The sequence below is a fragment of the Nothoprocta perdicaria genome, unplaced genomic scaffold (assembly GCF_003342845.1).
Source record: "Nothoprocta perdicaria isolate Ctin4 unplaced genomic scaffold, notPer1 scaffold_111, whole genome shotgun sequence".
NCBI classification, from domain to species: Eukaryota; Metazoa; Chordata; class Aves; order Tinamiformes; family Tinamidae; genus Nothoprocta; species Nothoprocta perdicaria.
Window position 1 is genome coordinate 2,113,975 of NW_020454217.1, and position 25,966 is coordinate 2,139,940.

Sequence of the window (25,966 nt, forward strand, 5' to 3'; positions counted from 1 at the left end):
CGGCGGGCGGCGGCAGCGGTCGGGGTCTGGCTGCCGCCGGGAGAGCGGCGGCGGGGCGGCCGGAGCGGTGCGCGGCCCTCGGAGCGCGGGTTAAAGCCTCGATTCCCCCATCGCCGGGGCGAAGCCCAGTGCCTGGTTTTATACGCGCAGCCATCTTGTATTTATTCCCTTCCTCCATGATAGCCGCTTCCTGATTGGCAAGGGCGCTCGGCCGCAGCCAATAGAAAATGCGCTTCTAAGGGCCGTGAGGGAGGGCACTCAGCGCGCCCGGGCTGAGCAGGAGCGGCCATGGAGGCTGCTGAGCCGGCTGGGGCGGGGGCCGCGGGCCTCCGGCGGGCGATACCACCCTCGCGCGGGGGGGAGGCCGCACGGGAGAGCGCCCCGCTCCTCTTCCCAGAGCACGCAGAGAGGCTCCAGGAGGTGAAGTGTTCGCGCTGTCCTGCCGCTTCTGCCATGGAGGCGGCTTTCCCGTCCGCCAGCCTGGGCCGAGAGGAAGGCTGGGCGCTGCGCGAGCCCCGGCCGCCCTGCGCGGGTGAGGTGAGCTCTTCCTCGGCCTTCGCCGCGCGCGGTGGCGCAGGCGGCGTGGCCGCTGGGCGCCACGGAGACTACAGTTCCCGGCGTGCTCCGCGCGGCACGGAGGCCTGCGCGGGATGGGGCGGGAGGCGCTACTCACGGCGCGGCCTCGCGCCCGCCGAGCGAGCGGCCGTTGGCGCCGCGGCCCCACGCGCCTGTGGGGAGCCGGGGCGCGGCCGAGCCGCTGCCTGCGCAGCGCGGCCCGCTCGCTGCGCCTGCGGGCCGAGCCGCTGCCCGCCGCTCCCTCGTGCCCTGCCGCAGCCCTCGCCTCGCCCCCAGCCCGCCCGAGCTCCTCAGGCCGCCGCGAAGGTCGCCAGTGATGGCGCCCGGCAGCCCCTGTCTCTCCCCACCCGTCGTGCGCAGCTTGTCCGAGTTTTCTCTACCGCGTGGGGGGAATCGCGAACCTCAAGTGCAGGCCCCTCAGGAAATACAAATGGGGATGATGATTGGGAGTATTTGAATAATCATTTAAATTAATGGTCTTAGGGGTGTAAATTTAACTAATGTATACACAACCTTTCACGTGATAGGGAGAGAAGTGTGGAATTTGCATAAATGCATACATGTGCATAATTTTGCATGATACTATAGTTTTAACCCAAGCCCACTGTGGTGCAACCAGTTGTTAGTTTCATACCGGGTTGTTGTGAAGATGTTTCTCTCCCAGCTTTTCTCCTGAATGATGCCAACTCGCTACATAACTAGTAGAGGTGAGCTCAGGTTCAGCTCTGTGTGTGTGTATTCACCTGTTTGCCCCCACCAGCATATGGATATGCCAAATACATACTAGTTCTGTCTGCACGTTCACCATTCCTTTATACCTCTATAACCAAGGCACATGGATACATAATCTGTAACCACACATGGGTGCAGCTTTAACAACAACTGAAATTAATGCCCTAGAATTCAAAGGGGAGAAAGGCTGTTTTGGAAGGCTCAAATAAAGGCTATCTCCATGCGTATCCACACTGGGAAGCAGAATGCTGCCCTGCTGCCTTCCTCTCTGCTGCGGTTAGGAGCTGGAGACCTAACCAGCTGCTACTTCAGAAGCACCAAACTCCAACAGTATGAGCCAGCCCAAGGCTTCCACGTGGCAACATATGGCTAGGGCAAACTGCAGACTCCATTTTCTATGGCTTAAGCAGCTTTTGGCAAAGTTCTAGCCTGTGAGACCCAGATAATGCATCTTCTCCCTGTCATGGCCTTCGTTGAATAACCTCCTTCAGGCAATAGCTGTTGACACCACTTAGTCCTTACAGAAGACCCTCCCGCCCACCTGGCTCCATAACTGGAGATGTGTGGGTAACAAACAAGGCTCTTCCTAAGGCTGGCAGCCCTTGCCCTTTCCCCACAGCAGCGTGGTCTGGGGTTGTCTTGACATGCCTTTTCCCCCATGTTCCGCAGCTTGGAAGATGTTGTGGTGTGCTACAGCTCTTCTGCATTTTTACCCTAGAATCAAACCCATAAGCAGTGAACACGTGCAATAACAGAACAACACTTAGCAGCATTGAAGTCAGTGGCCATACTGTGCAAACTCTGTGCTGTTCAAGGGAGGCAGCGGGCAAATGTGAAACTTTGAAATGTTGTCCAGCCCATCACCATCACGATCCCCTCTTGCTGCCTCCTGTAACAGAGCCTTTGGGCGCTTACTGAAGCGCTCCCACATTTACCCGCACCTTCCTCCCTGCCATCGTGTGACAGGAATGATAACAAGGATGTCTGTCTCGTGGTGCTGCGGGCGCACCCAGAGGTGCGACAGCCAAAGCTGTCCCTGGCTCGGGATCAAGGCACAACGGGTGTCTCCGCCTGTCCCTTTCCCACATGCTTTGGTGCCTGCAGTCTGGCTCCGTGATGGGGAGGAGCAGCAGGGAATTAGGGTTGGGAGCAAGCGGAGAGTGAACGAATGCAGGTTAGGAACTGTTGACAGGGATATACAGCAAACATCCTTGATAATATTTGCTTGTTTGTGTAGCCAGGAATTACCAGCCTTTCTCTCCTGCAGTGAGTGTTATTGAAATGACCCTCAGGTGTTACCTCCAACACCCATGTAATTCTAACATCCTGTTTCTTCTCAGGTTCCTTGAAAACATTTTGTGTGGGGTTTTTTTTTTTTTTTTTTTTTTTTAACAGAACTCAAGGCTGAGTGCTCCTCAGACATGAAATAAAATCTATTTTGGACAAGTCCATAATACTTATATTGTCCGAGTAAAAAAAAAAGTGCAGTGAAAATATTGATGGTGGGTCAGAGCACTGGCTGAAATGGTGATGAACTGCAGTCCAAGCTAAGCAGTCTGCAACAGACAGGAAGAATGATTTATTGCTTAGCAGCAGGCATTCTGCACTGAAGCAAATTCATTTAGGTTTCCCAGCATATATTTCTGTGTTTTCATGTGCCGTTTATGTACAGGAGATCTTTGCTTAATTGTTTACCTATGTCTTCTGCTCAAGCTTTTTCCTACACCCTCTGAAAACTGCTGCTTCTTTATGTCCTTATCTGTTGAGCAGCCCGTAAGTCAATCATCTTTGCACATTGGTTTTTGAGTCATTTTTTCAAGGCATATCTAAACAATCTGTTTCTTTTTGCAACTTTAGAAGAATCCTCCATGCCTCTCTGCTGTGTGCCAGTGTGCTCCCTCAAGCCTGCTCCTACATTAAATAAAAAGTTGCTTTATGATCGTTACTTCTTGCACAGATCTCAATTATTTTTATTTTGATTTTCTCCTTCCATGAACTCTTACTACTCAGCCTGTAGATTTGTAGCCTCTGAAACTTTGTGTCTACAGAGCCTAAGAAAAAATGGTGCAGCCTTCAAGTGCTACAGCTGTGCAAATAATAGATGACAGAGGCAGAGTTTTCTATTAGAAATTATTCTATTAGATTTTTCTTGCCCTGAAAGTTTGCAGGTTTGTGTTGTTTAGGATTATGTCAACCTCTTTTTTTTTTCAGCAGGAGATTAACACTTTATACTGCCAGTATGGAATAAGAGATGGTTTTTGTAGCAGCATGCATATAGTCAAGTGGCTCTTTTATTTCATTTTAAACCCTTTGGAAGTATCATCTAAATAGGAACTAGTCTTAGGAGCTTGTTCCTGCTTAGCAGATTGTTCAAACATCTCCTTTGCTGGTATCTGAATCACTGGCATTATTTTATCTTTATTGGAAGAAATTGTTAGGTGGAAAAAATTGTTCAGAGATAATTTTTTTCATTATAGACTGATGCAGGTCAGTTCAGTTTCTCTGCAACTTGCTCTTAATTATGCCTTCTATTCGGAGGTCTGCAAATTAACCAATTATTAACTATTCTGGCATACTTCAAAATTCTGTTTTATTTTCATGCATTTAACGGTTTGCTCTTCAAGAATTTCTCAAACCTATTTTTATTTTACCTGCTGTAGCTTAGACCCTTTTTTACCAGTGTCAAAAAAAAATGGATTGCTGATGGATATTTTTCTTTAATAATCTTGTCTCTTTCTACTTAGTTAATACTTTTTTTTGTTATTTTGCTTTTTTTTTTTTTTTGTTTAAAGGATTATTTATCTTCAGTCCCCTAGGCTTCATGAGTTTCCATACCAAATGCTGTGGTTTAAATGAGCTCATATTTACCCCAGGGACATTTTGATGAGCTTTGTACCTGTCTCAGAAGCCTCCTTTAAAAGTGGCAACTTTTATGTGGTCTGCCTTGAGAGTTCTTCCCCATGATCAGGGCTGAATGCTGACTGAGACCTCTGGCAGTGCAAAGAGTAACTCAGGAAATATCAGTGAAAACCCATATTCTGAGAGACACAATTAGGGAGAAGCCATTGTCAGCTGCAGCACAGATGAGCAATATCTGTGAAATGTTTCCTGGGCTCCGATTTCTTAGGATCTTGGAGCAGTCTTTCAAGGATCAGGGAGGTTGAACTCACCACCAACCAAATGTCCTTGGAGTTGTTATATTTGTTTCATGACATCTCATTACCTCTGACCTTATTGAATGTAGTACATTCAGTGTAACTTTCCTGAAGAGGCTCTCGATACCATGAGAGTAAGTAGAGAGCACAAACTGGTGCTTCTTTGGTCATCTGTTCCTGAGGACTTTATGTCATTGGGCTCAATGGATGCTGCCACAAGTGGCTCTTTGCCCCTCTCCATTATCTAGGCAGTCTCACTGCATATTCCTAAAATATTCACCTATGTTTCAATTACTTATTACCTATTCTGCATTTTCGGGCTCATATTTTATGTATGTATACATATATAAAAGCAAATGTGCCCAACAAATGCATAAAATAATATTTTGTACTGTTAACCATAACCATGTATTTCTTTAGCATGGTCTGTTATTTCTCTAGGGTTTAGTTCCATGGTATCAAAGTTTTATTTTCTAGCTCAGCTCTCATTTTCCTTCCTATTTTATATTAGACACAGATATGTCTTTCACATTATTGTTATTCTTAGCACATAGGCCTTAGATTTGGGCAGTTTACTGTTCCTGCAGTTCTTCTTAGGCAATGGTGTCAATTATCCATTTCATATAGTTCTTATCTTTTCCAAAAAAGCTTTTCCTGTTTTACAAACTCTTCCTTTTTACTTCTTTCTGAATAATTTTATTAGTAACTACACAGTTTTTGTATGTTAAAAAGGTGACTAAAGAAACAGACATTCACTAAAGGTGGCTTATGAACTCTGAACTGTTATGAGGTTGATAAGTGACTCCTGCAGATAACTGCACCATTATACCACATCTCTCACTGACAGTGGAAAGAATTCCATTTACATACAGAGAAGTGTATATACACTTATATACATAGAGACGTGTATATGTTTTACTCATACATTCATATATGAAAACAAATGCAATATTTCATTCACAGAAAAAAAATGCAGAGAAAAGCCCCTCTCATTATCATAGTTTTGTTTGTTTGTTTGTTTGTTTGAATAGAGATAACAGGCAAAAATGAACCACAGCGGGAAGAATGAAAAAAAAAAGAATGAAAGTAATAAGGTCAGATTCCTTCTATAGATCTACAGGTGTAGATTTACGGGCGTGTGGAAAAATATAGCAAGAAAATAGTTTGAGTAGGAACAAATGATACCAGAAAGATGTTTTTATTCTATTTATTTCTAGTTATACCAGAAATAATTTTCATTAAGATTTAAGCTTGTGTGGCTATAAAGACTTTTTTTTGTTTAATTCTAATAGTCAAATTGTTCTGTGTTCATGAGCTAGGGCAAGAGGGACATTACCCTGTGCAGTAAAAAACTGGTCTATGTAGTTCCAGTGTGCACAAACTGAATAGAAACAGTATAAATAGAAAAGCACCTTTGTCATTGGGGACATAAGGATGTGGAAACACTATAATGCTGAATAAACAGGACCAGAAGTTTCACATCTAGCCCAGCTATTTCCAAAAGCTGCTGCATTATAAAGATAGAAAAGAAGGCTTATCTGTGGCCTTCATCACAAGCTCTAGTATAATTACTGAGCTTAATTTAAATTTAAAAACAAGTTATGAAAACATATCCTTTGTTATCTTTGAACTTTATTAAAACTATTATATTAAATGGTAGAAATCAATTTTTCTTTTGTGAATTAAACTACCGTTTCTCAGAATACGTTTTAGACCTATTGAAATCTTCTGGTATGTAACTTTTGAAACTCAGAATTTACCTTTGTTGTTAAATAGCTCCTCTGTGTTGCAGCTACTAAAATATGCTGCTCTTCCTATTTTGCCTGAACTATAGACAAGGGTGAATCAGCTCTAGCATTTACTTTGCTATGAGTTTGTATTATTTTCTTCTATTTCCTATGTACATCTGCAAACCTTCCAAAAATACACTGACATTTGATTCCCAGATATCAATAACAGCTTGTATTCTCATCTCTTAAAGATGGGTTGATTTTGCTTTGTAGTATTTCTTTCAAAATAAAAGCTCCTCTCAGTTAAAAGGATCATTTAAAGGGTCATTTAAAGAATTGCCTAAGAATCATCTTCATCCATGTCAACTTTTAAGTATATTTGCCTTGAGGGTCTTTCATCTGTCTTTATGGAGCATTAATCGTGAGCATATCTTGTGGAAGAAGATTACTGCTTACAGTGTGAGCCTGCACTGGCTTGCTTACTATGATTATTGTGAAAGTATTTACTTCAAATTTGTATATTGTACTTTGTTTCACTATTTCATAACTGCAAGGTTTATGTTATGAGTCTAGCAGGAGGAACATTATGGTGTATTTTGATTATGCCCCAGAAAGTGTGCAGTATCATGTAGTTGTAATAAACATGCATGTAGTTGTAATAAACAAGTATGGGTTTGATCCACTCCATTTAATTCCTCAAATGATAGGATTCCTGAAATCCAGGCGTAACATAGATTGATCTCCATGTGTGGAATAGAAGCAGTTGCTGAAGCAGTTTCTTATTTGCTGGTCAGATTCTGGAGGGAATTTCCTCAGGATATATGTAGTATTATACTACACACCAACTAGATTTAAAGCTCAAGGGGAAGCTGTAATTAGTTTTAAGTTCCCACATGAATTTATTGCAGGATGGAGGTCAGAGTGCTCCTGTATTCTTTCGATAACTGTTATTTACATCAGCATGGTACTTGCACAGAGCCACAGGCACAGGTTATGAGACCCAGATAAGGCATTACTAGGAACTCGTGCCCTCTTTTCTGCCTTTACACCCAGCCATCTTTCAGCAGCTTTTTTTTCCACACAGGATTTGCACATTTCTTCCCTCACACCGATAACACTATCTCCTGACATTTTCATTTTCGTCTCTTCATTTTTTTCTTTCCACCTTTTTTATTTCTGTCCTTCCCCAGTCATTGTCTTCTCTCACCCAAAGGGAAAAAGAGGAATGTTGTGGCCTGCAGCAAGGTACCTTCCTTACATGGTTCCATTTCTGTCCCTGTTTTTGTTTTTCTGTATAGATTTCATAAGAAAGGGGATCTGCAGGGCTTTTCTTGTTTTGTTCTTTTTTTTTTTTTTTTTTTTTTCCTGTCCACAGAAGACAGTAAAATGTTGTCCACTGATGACTGAAGTGAGTAAAAGCCTGTTCAGAGAGGTTAGTTGATAACAGCATGGAGTTATTGCTCTTTCTATGTACACACAGCTTAAACTGCTGTTCACAACAGTGAGGGTTTCATATGACTTTGTTGAAGCCCCAGATGGGGGTTCACTCCCTTCCAAAGGATGGAGCAGATTCAAAATAACTAAGTTTTTGAAGTATCTGTATGTTTGGACACCTATTTCACACATCTTAAAGTAACTATTTTTCAGGTCACCGAACAGCTACCTCTGGGTTTTCTGTATGTGTCTGTATGTGTTTTCCTTCAAGGCTTCCTCAGCGGCAGCAGCAGGATGTGTGTGCAGTCCCGGTGCTGAGCTCTGTTCACGGTGCTGGGAGGTAGTTACTGACGTGGTGGCTACGCTAGGAGCTGTCTAGAAATTCCATTCACCGGGATGTCTTGACCCTGTTGCAAATCACAGAGTATTCCCAGCTAAGGAATATAACCTCTGTCCTTGCAAACTGCTGGAAGGCTTCAGCGTGGCTGCCAACACGTTAGCAAGCCTGGCCTGCTTTGGGAGATGCCAGACATGCCAGGAAGCAGCTGCATTCCTCCAGCTGCGGCCTAACTAGCACCAAGGAAGCTCCCTCCATGTCACTGGGCCCAAGTGCCAGGCAGCAGTTCCAGGTACATTTAATTTAGTAACATAAACGGAGCTTGGCAAAGCTCGTTTGGCCTGGGGCCTGAGGTGGCTCTTTGCAGTTATTCCTCACTGCAGTGGAGCTTCCAGGCTCCAAACCTAGAGCAGTATGAAAACCCTCACAGCGCCTGTAAGAGCCGAGCCAGAGCTGACGGCCGTGACGCTAGAACCAGAACTAAGGCGCATGACTGGACCCGGCCTATCTCCACGTGGCAATGCGGCATTCCAGGTGCACGGAGCTTCCCAGTGCTGAGGTAACAATGGCTTGAGTGTAGGGTCATTTCAATTCTCTAAACATAATTCAAACCTTAAATCAAAAATATGAAACCCCAGGAGCATCGTTTGGATTTAGACTTTCACAAATGCTTGGTCTTTATTCATTTTATGCACACGTAGTATAAAAACAAAACAAAGACAGATGTAGTGTCAGTCCTTAATTCCTAGCTCTCTGCTAGAAAAAACTTTTTTTTTTTTTTTTAAATAATGTGATATAGTAGCCAGAGTTGCAAATAAAGCATATATAAATAATTCTTAGTGTGTCCCTCACTATTAAAAAAAAACAAAAAACAAGCAATAAGTTAGTCTTTCTTAACATTTAGTGCTTAGTTCCAAAACTGGTTTATATCTAGAGAATTTTATTCCTGAGACCACATAAATGAACCTGCACCCTTCTCACAATCACAGATACAATAGGAAATAAAATGGACTAGCTGATGTGAGAGAGAGAACTATTTATAAAGTGATCAAAGCCTAAGCAAAGGCAACGAGGCATTTGCATTTTGAATCTGTATTCACAGAATTCTTTGATTCCTGGAGATTTTGCATGGGATACAAATTAGCAAGAGTTACTAGATGTTCTACACTTTTGAAACTCTAGTGTTTATTTAGTAGACACAGAACCAGGAATTCAGAAATCTAGCTTTCATGGTGCTAATTAAAAGCCAAAAAAAGTCTATGTGTTCTGGATATCAGCTCTTATTACTGTAGTTGTTAGTACATACTTACCCCGTCTTGCTTTTTGCTTTCCAGCTATGCTGCTTTTCAAGCCGTTTCCTAACTGTATAAGGCCTTGCATATCCAGGCTTGAAATATTAATTTTAATTGTTAATTTTAATGTCATGGTCTAATTTATCCTTATTCACTATGCCACCCCTTTAAAAGTATTTTAATTGATTTAAAAGGTAGAAATTATTAAAATTACAGACTTTTTAAAGTTTACCTGAGTGTTATGTTAATACTATTTTCTGTCCTTTTAATTAAGATTTGGTTTTGCACACAATCGGAGGCAGCTGCTGACATTTATTTAGTCCCTGTTTGTAGCATTTCCTTCTGGAGATCCAGTGGAGTTTCACTCCAGAGGAGAGAGTTCCAATCCATGAATATAAAAGTAATTTACCAGAAGATGTTATTTTCTACTCCGATTAAATTGCTCTGCTGTAAACAAAAGCTTTCAGTAAACGCTACAGAAGGAGAGAGATCCAACTGACAAATAGGGAGACAAATGCACTTACCCTGCAGGCAAAATCCTAGCTAGCTGAGATAAATAAGCTCATCATGTGAGCAACCTCATTGCAGTACGTTGTGGAAAAAAATCTGAAATTCAACTTTATAGGGCTATTCTGAAATATGTATGTTTCATCTATGAGATCAGGAAGAAATAGAGTCAGGATGGGATTTACACATTACTGAAACGCAGGTCTGATATTTAGAATATTTGAAAACCAGGTCTCCTTTGAGTCAGGTCTCAAAGTTCTTAGCAATCTGGATGGAAAAAAAATTCTGCTATGAAAAAAGTGTGTGCCAAGGCCTCTTCAGCTGATGGTACAGAAAAACTAGAGTTAAACTGCAGGGCTACAAAGATCCCACAGACTTGGAACAAAATCAAAAGAGAAAGTAGGATATATAGGATATATACAAGTCATTAGACTTGTATATGGTGGAACAAATTCATCTTACCTATTAGTTGGGCACTCAATCCACTGAAACTTTGTCTCTTGTTAAGATCATTACAAGTTAAAGCATCTGTTTTAAGGATCCCTTTCAAATAGTCAATGCTTCACAACAAAGACACTCATTTTTGCTGGCATTAATTCAAACTAATTCCAGTTAAAGGAGAAAGCTGACAACTATTTAATTAATTTCACAGTAGTTCTATAATCTCAGTGCTATTTCACCTCATGGTGCAGTGTTTTATTGCAAGTTCTGCATCTTGAAATACATACATTTTAAAGAAACTCAAACAAAAGACACAATGACTATCTGTGAGAAAGTTGTTGGCATTAAGGGATAGGTTTCCAATTTCACTAAAAGGAAGGACGACTACTTTCATTCCATGGGTACTGAGACCTTGTCTCCAACTACACTTAACAAAAGCATCTTAATAAATTTTAGAACCAAACACCAGGAGAAGCTAATCTTACAATAGAGAGAAGTTCTCTGCTGTTGAAATTTGCAGTTTTCTAATTTGTTAAAAAAAAAAATGCTGGTCCACATAGAAAGTAAAATGGGAAACTGTAAGTGTAAGCTGAGCAAAGACTGTCCTTTTCATTCAGTTCCAGTTGTAGCGGTCTCTTGGAGGTAAATCATAATGTGTCCTCTCTTCCTCTTCGGGTCCATAATCTAATGGCAAGCCATAATTGTAATCAACCGTTACAACTGGTAGCCTTTTGCCCTGTTCCACCTCTCTTGCAGTTTCACCTTGAAAAGGTTTTCTTTCATAGTCTATTGAACTCTCTTCCTGGTGCACAGATGAAGCTGGATGCATTGAATGTGAAGAATATGGTGCAAATCTGTTTTTCCCTCTATTAAATTCATCTGAAGGATGCATTCTCCTAGTGTCTTCTGGACAACTTGGTCGATTACTGTAATGAGAACAAATATTAGCAATTAAATCCATGGAAAATTAGTTGATTTATTACCATTAGAAACCAAATTTGTAAAACTTTAAAAGAACAGAGATTCAGTTCATCAGCTTTATTTTTTTGCATCCTATAACTGCTGTCTTCTAGATATTACAGCCTTATTTGTATTTATTTTTACTTGCTAGTGATTAAAGTTACAATTCTTTACGTTATGTAATTCTACTAGAAACTGCTTTCTTCCAAGAGTTGTTTCTAATTAAAGTTCCCTATTTACCAAGACTTTCTTTACCTAGGGATCATTTCTGCTCCCAAGCCCATGTTTTCATTCCTGCGAAGGATACGCACTAGTCGCTGTCTGCTACACAGTGCAGTAAAGGTGAGTAAACCAACTTATGAAACCTGGTATTTACCTGTAACTTCTGCTAAAGTCCTCATTATCAGGCCCATAATCTCTGTGAAGTGAAGGGGATGAGGAGAAATGAGATTGTGATACATTTTCATGAGATGAAAAAGACTGACTTCTGAAAATAATGAAAAGAGTCACATGTTAAGAAGAGTATACCTGTTCGCAGACTTTTAAAAACCATAAATATGCTAATTATGAGATGAAAAACTTTTAAATTAATCATTAAAATTTTAATACTAAAAGTTGAACGTTAGTGTAATACCTCAAAATAGTTAAGCCTCAGTATAATGATATAATATTTCAACTGTATGAAATGAATTAAATCAGACTTTACTAGCCTAGTTTCTGAAACACCTTGTTGTTTTCTGAATTACAGAAAATATCTTGAAAGTTAATATTGGAAACTACTACTGCTACTAAGTCCAAAAAGTTTGCTAATAAGCAATATAAATATTTTGGAGAATATGAAAAGCTAGTTCAAAAAGGAAAGGATTTTTAACAAGTGATTAATTTATACAATAAATAAGTGAAATTCAAACTTCCATGTAGCATTACTGTTTATCACAGTTTGCCCTCCCCTATCTTGAAGGTTGCTTTTAAAATGTAAGTTTCTCTGCACAACAAAGCAGGACAAAGGGTATGTTTCAAGGTAATGCTAAAGAGGTAAAGAAAAAAACATATGCTTAAATTAAAAACTCAACCTTCTAAACAACAAATGCTGTCTGTGGCAATACAGGTCAAATCCTTCCATAATCAGAATTTAAAAAGTTAATTGATCATTCAGACATGATCTGAAAAATAAATTTATTTCAAATTAATATATTCAAGAAGAGTAATCCTCAGCAGTTCTAAGTTAAACTTCAAATTTGAAGCTTATCTTCTTGTAAGACTTACAAATGCTAAGGATTACACTTTTATTCTCTTAACTCTCATCTTAGAGCCCAAGGATACTTTACCTGTCTGAACACCATTCATGTGGCAAGCCATCATGAGCTGGATGATTATGAAAAGATCTCAGCCTTTGTCCATGCCCTTTATTTGCGTAATCAAAATCTTTTAATGGAGTCTGTTCCTGTAAGTCATCATAAGATTCTTGGTCATGGAAAGATCTGTGTCTTGGTCCAGGACCCTTATTATCATAATCTTTTAGTTGCATCTCTGTTTGTAAGTCACTGCAAGGTTGGTGATCATGAAAAGGTCTCAATCTCTGGCCACGGCCCCGGTTTACAAATTCAAAATCTCCCACTTGCATCTGGGGCTGTAAATCATCATGGGGCTGATAGTCGTGCAAGGGTCTCAGTCTTTGACCAGGGCCTTTGTTGACAAAATCTACCTCTTTTAACTGCATCTGGTTCTGAAATTCATTGTGAGACTGGTGGTCATGGAAGGGTCTTCGCCTCTGACCACGGCCCCTGCTACCAAAATCATAATCCTTTGATTGCACATCTTCCTGCAAATCACTTTGAGGTGGGTGGTCAGGAAAAGATCTCTGCCTTTGTCCTCGGCCCCTGTTAAATTCAAAGTCCCTTGACTGTCTCTCTGCCTGTAAATCATCATGAAACTGGTGACCATGAAAAGGTCTCAGTCGTTGTCCAGGGCCCTTGTTACTGAATTCTGAGTCCTTGAGCTGCAGGTCTTCTTGGTAATCATCATAAAGCTGGTGATTGGGAAAGGGTCTGCGCCTCTGTCCGGGTCCCCTATTGTAGTCCCAATTCCTCATCTGCATTGGTGCTCGTAAATCATCCTGAGACTGGTGATCATGAAATGGTCTTCGTCTTTGTCCAGGTCCCTTATTAATGAAATCAAAATCTCTCAACTGTATCTGTCCTTGCAAATCACTGTGTGAGTGGTCATCATAAATTCTTAATCTTTTTCCAGGCCTGTAAAGAATTTTCCATCATAAATAGACCATCTATACTTCTAAGTGTCACATGTTATTAATAAAAACAAGCTTCTTTAACTAAGAATTGAAAGACATCGTAAGTAAAATATATGGGTATCAAAGAACCCAAAGATTCCCCTAAGATTACAAAGTTTTCAAAAAGTGGCACAGTAGAAACTGTGTCAAACATTAAATTGTAATTCCACAATCACAATATCGGTTTAAAAAAATGGCTAAACTTAAATGATACTCAAGTAAAAAAAAAAAAAAAAAAAAAGAAACTACTCTAGAGGAATATGAGTGAAGTATAGCAAAATAAAGAACCTTTGAACTGTAGAATTTTCTACAGTGAATCTAAGAGCAGACATTCTTTTATCTTTTCACTGCTGTGTTAAATTTTGTAGATATATTTTGCATGAGTAGTCTATACTCATAAAAATTCTTTTAAGCTAAATATTTAGAGCACTTTCAGTGGTTCAAAACATCTCCAATGCACTCAAAATCAGCTGATTCTTTTGTAACATTATAGCAAATATAGTATAGTTTCATAGTATAAATAATAGCATGCTGTAAGAAACATCTTTCCCACTATGGGTTTTTTTTTGTTTGGTTGGTTTTTTTGCTTCTAGTATCATGTTTCGGCCTATTACCCTTGAAAATCTTCATCTGGGAACCGTTCTGTAGGTCCTTCCACTGCATGTGGCGGGGGAATAATATCTTCTTCTGAATCCCACACATCCATTCCAAGGTTACTAGGCAGAATAAAAACATTTCCCGTAAACTTCCTTTTTAAACATACTAATGAAAGAAAAAGGAAATTCTGAGAATGGCAGTTGAACTTATAGATGCTCCTAATTATCCTAGCAAATTTTCATTTTGTAAATTTATTTGAGATGGGCAGAGGGAAGAAAAGCATATACTTCAACTTCTTAAGCTGAAACATATGAGACAAGCACCATACCTATACAGAAATCTGCTACTGGACTAACTTGACCACTTGACTATAAAAATAGTACCAGTAAAAATAGTACTAGTAAAACAAGACCAAAGGGCATTAAATTAAAAATATCCAGTCAGGTATTATTTTTAAATTAATTTACTATTAGATACCACTGGTGCAAATAACTTACTAGGAAGTAAATGCTAGCTATTCCTAGGTACATTACAGTGTGAGTAAGAGAAACAAAATTCTTATGCATCAGGTATAGAACTAGTACCAACAGAGGAGTTCAGAAAAGTCTTCTACTCTGGGCAATTTACCTCATACATTTTTATTTGTAAAACAGTTGTACTTTCTTTTAAAGTATCTGGTTCTATCTTGCTAAAATCAGTGGACCACAGAGTTTATTATGAGATTCAATGGGAATACTGATTGACTAAATGCACTTGGGAAAGTATGATATAGCAACACCAGTGCTCAGGAGTAAAATCAGTTAGATATCCATATATATTCAAAAGATAAACAGAAGAAAGTCTATTTCACTTCATGTTACTCATATCAGAAGTCTTAACAAAATATGTACATTTGCATATCAGAAGTTTAAGAGAGGGTTAAGCTGGAAGTAAACTTCTCAATACTGGTGGCTATTCTGGAAAATTTCAGGCAGAAAACTAAAAGCCTTTTACCTTCTCATCGGTTGTGTTCTGAGATCTGTGAGATAGACGAGACCATCCATGTGATGACCTCTAGCATCACCAAAAGCTAAAGAAGAAAAGAGAGGAGTCTAATGAAATGTGCTTAAACTGAGCCACAGAAATCTGCTCAGGCAGAATCTGAGGCAGAATCAGGTAGAAATCTGCCTGAGCAGATGAGGATCTCATCTTGAGATCCTGAAGTGTACTCAATTCTAATTCAGTACTAAACAGTGTGGCAATCTGATATCATTGCAGCAAGTTTGCTGAGGAAGCTGCTTACAACATTAAAAGCAAAAAAAAAAAAAAAAAGTCTTCTACTATGGTGCCTAATTGATAGTACTCAAACTTAGCCTGGAATAGATGGAATAGAATCAATAATCAGAGAAAATCTTCTATGACAGTTCGCATGTGAAAACTCTGGGAACACTATAAGAAAATTATTTTGTTCATTATCACGCAGATATTTATCTTAAACTGTGTAAGATACCTTCAATTGCTGCCTCTGGATCCCAACCTTCAACATCAATAAGATACCTGAAGAAAAATATAACCAAATTATTGTCCTAAGTGGTTTATAGATTAATATAAGGACATTATCTTTGTGAACAATAATTTCCAATTTCATGTACCCCTTACCTACATATAAGGTAGCCAGTTCTGTTAATTCCGTTCGTACAGTGAACACCAATGAGCTTCTCTATGAAAAAAAGAACACAAGCTTTAATAGTTCAGAAAGTGAAATTATTATGCAATTAGTGCAAAACAGCTAAAGAAGTACTTTTCTACTAATGCCGTGTTAAATAATGTTAGCTATTCACAAAATCATACTGTTACACCTGTGAAAGAACAGACACCTCCAGACTTTGTCCACTACACATTGGACGTCTGGCAGCAATGAACTCATTACTTCCAAGCCTGCCAAGATTGAGATTTACTCTCAAGAATTCAATAAAAAGGAAGAGGAATGAGGAGAAAAGGAATGAAGAAGAGAAATCCTATACTAAAACATCTGTAAAGAAATGGCGGCTATGACATCAAAGTGATGGGACACCTGAGCTGCCTAGGGGAGAGATATGAGAGCCTCATCTGCTACCAAGTATTCCAAGTGAGAGGGATGTGGACAGCTGATTTCATCTTTGTGTAACATTACTTAGAGGGTGGAGTTCAGATTCAACAGGGGAGCCTTCTCCAGCAAAATTAAAGAATCATCACTACAAAAACACCTAATTACAACAACAAAAGATAATATTCTGTGGCTCTGAAATGCATTTAAAAATTACCAGTAACTGAAGGATAGTTTCCTCATTTGCAGGTGCCTTGACACAAAACACACGTGTAAGTGTAGCACTGTGAGGAAGTGCATTCAAGTAACTCGTGGCATATTTGAAAAATACGTATTTAAAATGCAAAGAGAACTGGTAGTTCGCATAGTTATGATAAACTGGATATTGGCATGGAAAGTTTGAGATCTCTGATGTTGAAAAATGAGTGTCTGCTGCAAATAAATCATACAGTTACCCTTGAAATAAAGTTTTTGTCTTTTACAGCACAAGATGCTGATAATTACCATTTCCTGCATTTTCCCACAGAAATTTTCTGACCCATTTTTTGAACTGTAGGATAGTAGCATTATCAGGTACTTCAAGTCCAACAGTGTAAAGTTTCTTATACTGCACACTTTTAGGTAAATCCTAGCAACAAGAAGGAAAAAAGTTGTAAAAATTATTGAAGCCTTGCATCAACAGAAAAGCCTTAAACAGTATTTAAAACAATGTCAATATAAAATACTTCAAATCCTGAGCAGAAACCCAAAGTGCAGCACCTTAATGAAAGACACCATGGATTCCTGGCTCCCATCCATAGTCATAAACTCATGTATTTTCCCTGCTTAGTTCTTAATGTCCATGTACATGCCAGGATCAACATTCAGCTACAACATTCCAATATATTCTCCTTTTCAACGCATTAAGATTGATGTAACGGATTAAATTAAGATTAAAGTAACAAACTTTAAGTGAAGAAAGTAATTGGAAATTGTCCACTCTTCAGAAAGGATTCCATTGCAGAGAATAAAGGAACGATTTTTAAAAAGACCTTGGCATAAATAAGAATATTTCCAGGGCACAGACTGTAGTCTCCTGCATCTTTTCCTGCAGTGCCTGGCACCCTCACCTTGGTGTATTAGTCTCAGTTACCATAATGCAAATAAGATACAGATGCAACTAGCTGTTCTTTCCTCTGTGAGGAAATTTTGTTTCTGCTAGAGACAAATAATAAGCCTAGCTATCTCATTTGTTTGTTGCAATTCAGGGTGAGGAAAAATGAAACAAAAAATGTCAGTAATGGTTTTATGTTGCTATTATTTTTTATTACCTTAACTTCATAGTATCGTGTGGTATATGTTAAATCAATAATTAAGCCAAGCTCCACATTTAGAGCTTTCATTGCAGCAATCAGGTCTTTTGGTGTGAATTTCTGAGTTGGAGTAAGCCTCTGGTTAATTGCCTATAACAGAAATAGAAAAGAATGACTTTCTTTAAGAGTTCTCTTAACACATTTGTAAGATTCAGCTTTTTTCATCATTACAAGGAAAAAGGCAAGGTTTACAGTATCAGAACCATGTATGCCCAGTCTAAGAGCCTTTTGACACAGGCCCAGGCACAACCAACAGAGCCAGTACTGAAACAGATGCAGCAACATTATTCACTCCTTTTCATCTCTCAGGTCCTTTGTCAATAGAAATTCAAGTAGACTGGACTCACAACTAATGAGAAAGAAGGCAGCCACACACCATAACCTGAGTGTATAATATAAAAAGTGTCTGGTGGCTGGTATCCTTTAATGAGTGTTTGATTTCTGTAAAATTATGTTTTGGATTGTATGGCATAGATTGCTATTCATATCACAATCCCTTCCACAGTAATAATCAGGCTTTTCTTACATCAGACATGAAAAGATGTTAAATAAGATGATAAGTCTGGGTCATTTAAAGGTGATTAAATGCATGATTTGTAAATGATAAATAAAAATTATTCTGATACCAATTATAAACTTTACAAGAAGAGGAGACAGATTTATAGAACAATGTTTATAAAGCACACTGTAGATGTGTGTAGATGACTAGAAGGGTTAATCTGAAATTTTAAATAAAATACATTATTTTTTTCATAAAGCCTTCCTGAAGATTGCATGGATAATAATACCATATTTTTGCACTACATTTAGTAGAGCTTATGCACAGGCATTTTTCATACATACCCCTTTTAAAGGTACTTTGAATGCAATAAATCTAGTTCCTGGTATTGGCTGTCCAACCGGTGTCAAGCTCCGCCATCTGTAATGAAAAAAAAAATTATTTTTACATGTTTTCAAATTGTGTAATTCCACAGAATTTTAACAGAACAGAACCTATAACTCCATGCAACTTCTAAAATAAAGATTCTTCCTCAGTTTTCCTGTTTTCTACGATGGACCATGGAGCTAATGGCATAAGATATTATGATTCAAATATCCAAAACCCAGGATCCAATGGTTCCTAAGTTCCTTAGATACCTAACAAGCAAACATAACTGACCTGCATCAGAGTTTGAAAGCCTTACCAATTAAATATGCATACCTGAGCAAAATCTTTTGAAAAGATTTTCCTCTTTAGCAGCCTGCTTGCTTCACCAAGAAATTACGAAAGAACTTTTAAAAAACGCTATAAAAACATTTGTTATGAAACACATATGAATAAAATTAATAGATTAGCATTTTACTGGGATGAAAGAAACAGGGAGAGAGTTCTCAAAAAGAATCTACAGGAAAATAAAAAACTTTGGTGAAGGAAGCAAGTTACATATGTAACATAACTTACATAAAAATATTCTTATTGTCTGCAAGTCTAAAAGGAGCCATAATAAAATGCTAAGCTTACTTCCCTTAAAAACACACAGCTTCTAGTTTTTGTTTTTATTTTGCAAAATGCCTTTTATTGCTGACTGCACTTACTCTTGGCACTTTGAGAAACAGAGGCTATTCCACTGAACCAATATGAACAAAAATCAACTCAGTAATACATACACTTGTGTTATGGCACTCACAATCCAAATAATTCTAAAAAGACAAAGAATTGCTAATTGTACACCGTACTGAAGAAAGTCTTGATGCATCATATTTCAAAGATGCTAGAGAGTTTTATCTGAAGAGGAAACCAAGCCAACAGTGTATCAATCAGCAGTGTATTAACTTTGCCTTATAATGGGTCAAACAAGAACAGTTTTAAATGCATCTGATAGAAAATGATCAGAAGGCACTTTGTCAGGAAAAATAAAAGGTATGCCCTGCACATTTTCTTTAAAATCCCATATTTAAAATGAAATTTCTGTGTACTGATGCAGAACTCAAAAAAAAAAAAAAAAAAAACCTCAAATGAAAAGAACAGCTTCAAACTAAGCAAAAACTGGCTAAAGAAATAAATTCTAATTTATTGTTAGGTCAACAAAGGAATATGGAAGAGGAAGAAAAAGTGACAGGGATCAAGTCAGGCAAAATTCTTACAGATATCTGGATAAAGGCAGAAAAATGCAAAGAATGGTGAGCTGCAAGAAGCTGGAGAAACAGCAAAGACCTAAATTAGCATTTTAATAGAGTACTAAGAATGAACTGTAACATAGGATTTGTGTTCTGTCTGAAGTTAAGTGGAAGGAAGCAGCCAAAAGTCTGAGATGCATCACAACAATAAAGGCATCATCATCATGAATGATTAAAGAAGATGACAGAGGAGGCTCTGGAAAGGAATAGTTGGACATGATGTAGCTAAACAGAGAGCAGAAGTTCCTGGAAAGAGGCAATGACACTTTACTGAGAAATGCACAGATACAAGATTTATTTTTATGCCTAGCAATAAGTCTAGACATTTGCACCATGGAGGTGGTGGCCCTGACCACAGGGCTGGCAGTTATCTGCCCTAGAAGGATGTTGTGAAAAGACTCATGCAAATTCAGAGAATCACCACAGCTTCCTGGTCTGTTCAGAAAAAAAGGCAGACAAAGTTGTGTAAACTGAATTTTGAGAACTACTGTATAAAATGCAACACAGCAAAGGTGGTTGAACTACACACAGTCTAGGGCAGAATACATTAAAGCAAACTATAATCCTAAAATCTGTAATACTATTTGGTCTTCACACAGGCTGAATTTCCTTCAAAATTTCCTTCAAGCACATAAAATAAATCAACTGAAAACTACTACTTTTTTTTTTCCATCAAAATAGCTATGACAGGCTTTCCTGGGGTACCAAGGTGGCAATTAGAATTCTTCTGGACTCTAGACTATTCAAAACCACAAAATTCAGAATTACTATTCTGATAGAAAAATATTTGAGAGACAATAGCACTTAAATGAAAGATGACATATTTCACACACACATGATATATTTTCAATTATAATTTTATTTCTCTAAGTTTTCAAATGGATAAACAATTCATGGGACTACATTCAAACCAAGATCTGAAAGTTTACTAGTCATACAAATTAACTATTTAATTCTTTGACATTCCCAATTTCCACGACCCTGTCAGGTTTGGTCTTCGTCACTCTCCAAGTACCATCAAAACACAGGCAGATTTTTACCTGCTGTTCTGAACAAAAGGATCACCTCTGGAAGAAGAAAAAGTAATAGAATCACAATATTCCAGTCAGCTACCTGGTAAACAAATTTAAGTCTGTTTTCAACATAAATATAACTCTTTTTTTTTTTTTAACCTATTTTAATTGAAATGAAATCTATGATCAGTCAACTGAGGATCATGGACAGGGCCTGCGGAGAAGACTCCAACTTCAGGTGGGATAACAAAAGAAAATTCTTATAGAAAAGCCTATGATAAAGACAAGTTTATGGCAAACCTGAAAGCATTAGTGAATAAATTTTATTATTAATCTGATAACTTCTGTAGTTAAGCTCAAAGATATGTCAAAGAAAGTTATTCAAACAAAAGATAATATACATATTTTGGTTAAATCTGGCTTAATCGTTAAGAAGCAAAAAATAAATGTGATGACACATAATGATCTAGCAAATATTACAGATTTTAAATACTATTATTCAATGCATTTTATAAAATTCAGTTAAGATAACTTTATTGAGTTAATATTAAGTTAAATCTAAAATTAAAGTAGATCTTACTATGAATCAGTTCTAAAATTTAGAATATTATACTGGATATTATACATTTCTTTGGGGAAATGCTCAAGATACTACCAACTCTTCAAAGAAAACTGGCCCAGAAGGCTAATGAATTACCTGTAAGTAAAATATGATGGAATCACTGAGTTGGAAATAACTTTAAAGCTTTCAGTCTTTTGTTTGCTAGCTCTCAGTGACCTCACTGGCATTAGGTGTTTTATGTAATTGGAATTAGGTGAAAACACACAGCATAATAAATAATCAATAGATACATTACAAGTTCTTTATGGTGAAACTGCTGAAACTGATGGTTGTTCTTTCTGAAATACAAATTTGTTTTAGAGCCCCTAGGAAACTGAAATCCACATTAGCGTATTAGACAGATGAATTTCAGGCTGAATGATAACACAGACACCAACCAGCATCACATCCAACCAAAACAAATTGTAAGTAGATTGGCTAAAATGGGAGAGAGCCGTGCTGCCCCTGCCCTAAATGCTAACATAATTTTTCTGGGAGGAAAAAAAAAAAAGAAGGGGGGAGGGGAAATAGAATAAATCCTTCAATCCTGCAATACCTCTACTATGTAATAATGATATTTTTTTAACAAGCAAAAAAAAAAAAAGTATAAATGTTCTTTAAAACTGCAATCTAAGTGAAAGTGCTTGTATTCTTAAAGCTGCACAGGAACAATTCAGTTAAACATGCCTATTTATGATGCAAAAATAAATAATTCATTTTTCCCTTATAATAAAGGTTTTTTTCTTTTACCATTTAAATAAAATATGCAATAAGGTCATTTTAGCAGATGCTTTCAGAACAGAATGAAATTATATCCATAGTAGAATTTTGGATGCTGATGCACAAGCATGTGTAATTCTTCAAAATCACCACTGTATTTTCTCAAACTATTAGTTTGTTAGATAACTCAACCTCCCTCCACTGCCTCATTTACTGGTAGAACAAACCCATATTTGCTAAATTTACAAATAGTATTTTAAACTGCAACTTCCCCCCAAAAAACTATAGTAAGAGGTATATTGTTAACTACATTTGTAATACATTAGTTTATCACAGACTTCTCAGTTGCTGTTTCCACTTATGAAACATCTAATTAGCTAAATAGTTTTATTTGTTCAACTCAAATAGTAATTAGCAATTTCAATAGAATCTTTTATAACAATTAAATATAATAGCAAATTATTTATCCATTCAGCTTAAATACAGCTTCTGAAAATAAAGGATGTTGTTTATGTTCATCAGGGCACTTTTATTTGTTCACTTTGTATCAAAATAGCATATATTTAAGTTGTAACAATGAATGTCCTTGAATATGATATTGAACAAAGAATGTCCATTCAGTAACATACTATGCTTTTGTTGGAAAACAGCTAATCATATTAGTAAAAGTCTATCATGAAGGAAAAGAGGGGGAAAAAAAAAAAAAAAACTGTGTACTTGACCACACTCTGTACAGTAGATAGAGACTGAAATCCAGTTCAGTTTGCATAAACCAAGTTTAGTAAAGTCCTTTGCCTGATTTCAGAAACAATGCCTAGGACAAATACGGCCATATCAATGTAAGGCATATGGATTAATCAGTGATTCCCACATAGGAAGAAAAGTAACATAGTAACATTAACTGTGTTTAATATCATGTGTAACTATAATATTTATTGTATGGCTATAATTTTTAATCAAAACAGTACAGACTTGACATATGAGGAAAACTTACATATAAGCAATTTGCTCTACATATGAGGAAAACCAATTTCACCATTTTTTATTTAGTTACACTATCTCAAGCTATTTGTAACTGAAACCTCAAATTTATTATATTGCTTTAACTTCAAATCTCTAAGCTACTAAATTCTGTTTTTTTTTTTAATTGCTTAAACACAAGCAATTGCATGTCAGTTTAATAACATGCATTTAAATTTGTTTAGAACTGCAAAAAGATTTCAGGCAATACCAAAAATGTCCTTAGGTTTCGTGGTTTGCTTTTGCATATTCTCAAGAGTATTTCTCTTATGCTATCATTAAAAACAAATGGTTGTTTTTAGGTTACTGTTATTGCAATGCTGCAATATTATTGATGCTAAGCTTCTGTGATACAACATACTACAAACCTGCCACGATTGTGTACCACAGTCTTACTTATACCAAAACCTCTTTCTGGGGACAGTAAATTTAATATGCAGTATCAACTAGATGAAAATCAAACTACTTCATTTTTTCTTCCAGGCTTCAGTGCTGTTTTTCCTTGGACTATTAAGATTTACAGCAAAGGGTTACAAAGTATTGCACAGGCCCAAGGGTAACATCAACAAATCGCTGGGAATGAGGGACTTAATTCCTCTAAGGTCAAAACTCTCATACTGTGGATGTTTACACTGACTCTTTAATTGTATCAAAAAATGTTTCTGGAAAAGCTGAAAGCATTTCCATAGCATGGGGTTTGCCAGGTGACTGCCTTAGCTTTGCAACCCATTACACCACAGCAGGTGTTTCTCACCTTGAAAGATACAAAGGTATCAGTTTCTAATTACACACACCAAGACTACTGTCCAGGGCTTATTTCCTCTTTCAGCCTAAATGTTGTAAAAGTTGCCTCAATTAAAAGCAAGAGAAAAACAAGAGAGAAAAAATAAGCATCTCATGCACTCTCAATATAAGTACAGAGAAAGCAAGCAAGCAGGGCAGTTGCTCTTTAAATCTCCCCACTTCACTTTTTGCAAGTTTCAGATATTTTAGCTCAAACTTTTTTACTTTCTATCCAACTTCTAATTTAAGTTGCATATACACTCCAAAAAAGTAAAGAAACTCTTAGCTTTTTTTCCCCCTTAAATAGCATTTAACTTTAATCTCTACATTTGTCAGCTCTGACATATATGTAAAGTTTCTTGAAATTATTTTTGTAAGTTTGTTCAACTTTTGTTTATACAGACTGCTTTTAGACCAGCGTATTTTACAGGGCATTCTCTCTCTCTCTCTCTCTCTCTCTTTTTTTTTTTTTAATTTTATTGCTCCTTTGAAGAATGTTAGTAATGTAACACTTCAACTGAAACAAGGCTAATGCCCATCCAAAAAGTTACACTGGCGTAACAAGGTGTCTTTGTATGTCAGTAGAGCCTCCTAATCGAGAAGCATGTGTTATGTCAGCAATATCACATCACTTAAAATTTTTATCTTGGTTTGTTTCTTTAGTATGAGACCATTCTATGGTCCTCATATGCACACTCACCAAATCATTAGAAAGCATCTGAGAAACATGTTTTCTGTTGTTTTGTTGTCTTGATATATTTAAAAGTTTCTGAATCTGATTCCATGAAAACATTCCTGGACCACACGCATGCAACCACATGCTCCCATCTTAGCTGCTCTTCCCCTCCACTTGGCAGCAAACACCCAAGCAGTCATTAGGATGGACTATGCCCATTATTTCCCCAGGTAAGTATGTGTTTGGGGGTAAGAAGTTTAGGAAGAAGGGACTGCACTTGGCTGACGAAGGACAAGTGTTCACAGATACGTTGGATTATTATACTCACCTGGGGGCAGATGGGCAGTGCTGTTCTGTATTGCAGGAGATACCTACCTTACCTGGCTGCAAGTGGCCCTGAAGATGCTGGTGGCAAGAAAGCACCCGGGACGTCTGCGCCCCTTCTCTGGGGGCAGGACTGTGCCCACTCCTGCCTCTCGTTTAGTGTGGGGGATACTTACCCGTCGGGGATAGTATTCTTCTTTACCATGCTGAAAGCAGGAGCAGGCACAGCAGGAGGCAGCGGTGAAAGTGGGCACTGCAGCAAAGGAGAGAGAACCGCGCAGTTAAGGTGCTGATCTCCTTCTCCATCACATGGGCCTTCTCCCGAGGCTCATTCTCAAGGTAAAACAAAGCAAGCGGCCAGCGGGGGCTTGACACCATCCTGAGCAAGTTTTGCCGCCCGCAAATAGCCAACGTTCTGCTCTGCTGCTAGAGTAGGACAAGAGGGAAAGACAACTCACCTCCCCCCTCCAGGAGACCACCAGGCACCGAGAGGAGAGGCGGCCCCGTCCTGCCCTCGAGCTACCGCAGCTACGGCTCCGGTCTCAACGAGAGGCGGCTCCGGGCAGCTGCAAGAGGCCAGGCCGGGCACCTCAGCGCGGGAGGCCGCTCGCCACCTGCCCCGCTCTAACCGCGGCCGCTCCGGCCCCGCGGGGTCCCGGCCGCTGTCGGCACCTGCCGCTCGCGGTGGGCCCGAGGCGGGGAGGGGAAGGGCGAGGGGGGCCATGTCGGCCGCTCCGGAAAAGATGCTGGAGGCTGGAGTGCGAGTCCCCGTCTCAGGGCCGCATGTTCCCCGGGGCCCCGGCAGGGCCACCTCCGAGGCCGGCGCGGCGCTCCCCCGCAGCGGGAGGCGGCGGCAGGGCTCGGGCGGGGGCGGGAGGAGGAGGTTGCGGCGCCGCTGCAAGGGGCCGGGCGGAGCGGGGCGGGGAGGAGCGGCGCGGGGCTGGGGCGGCCCGTACCCTCACGGCATTTCCCGTGCGGAGGAACGTTGGGGAGAGCCGGGCGGCAACGAACGTTCCCGAACGGACGCGCACTGCGCGTGCGCGGCCCGCGAGCCGGCGGGCAGCACTGCGCCTGCTCAGCAGGAGCGGGGCCAGGAGCGCAGCGCGCCTGCGCGGCCGCCGCCGCTCGACCACGTGGTGGGGAAGGTGGGGGGGAGCTACTGGGAGCGCGCTGGCCAATAAAAAAGCCTTCCGTTGTGCGCGTG

General features: G+C 39.1%; 1 protein-coding gene across 1 annotated transcript; it reads right to left on the minus strand.

Moving 5' to 3' along the window:
• Window positions 1-8,724: 8,724 nt before the first annotated feature.
• LOC112957390 lies at window positions 8,725-25,273 on the minus strand. The gene is made up of 12 exons (XM_026051028.1): window positions 25,221-25,273; window positions 24,939-25,015; window positions 18,312-18,387; window positions 17,427-17,558; window positions 16,621-16,744; window positions 15,690-15,750; window positions 15,541-15,587; window positions 15,045-15,120; window positions 14,069-14,170; window positions 12,493-13,416; window positions 11,541-11,651; window positions 8,725-11,130 (listed from the first exon to the last, which is right to left on the minus strand). The coding sequence occupies exons 2-12, from the start codon at window positions 24,965-24,967 to the stop codon at window positions 10,818-10,820; spliced, it is 1,995 nt and encodes a 664-aa protein (XP_025906813.1). The 5' UTR covers window positions 24,968-25,015; window positions 25,221-25,273; the 3' UTR covers window positions 8,725-10,817.
• Between the last annotated feature and the right edge of the window lie 693 nt (window positions 25,274-25,966).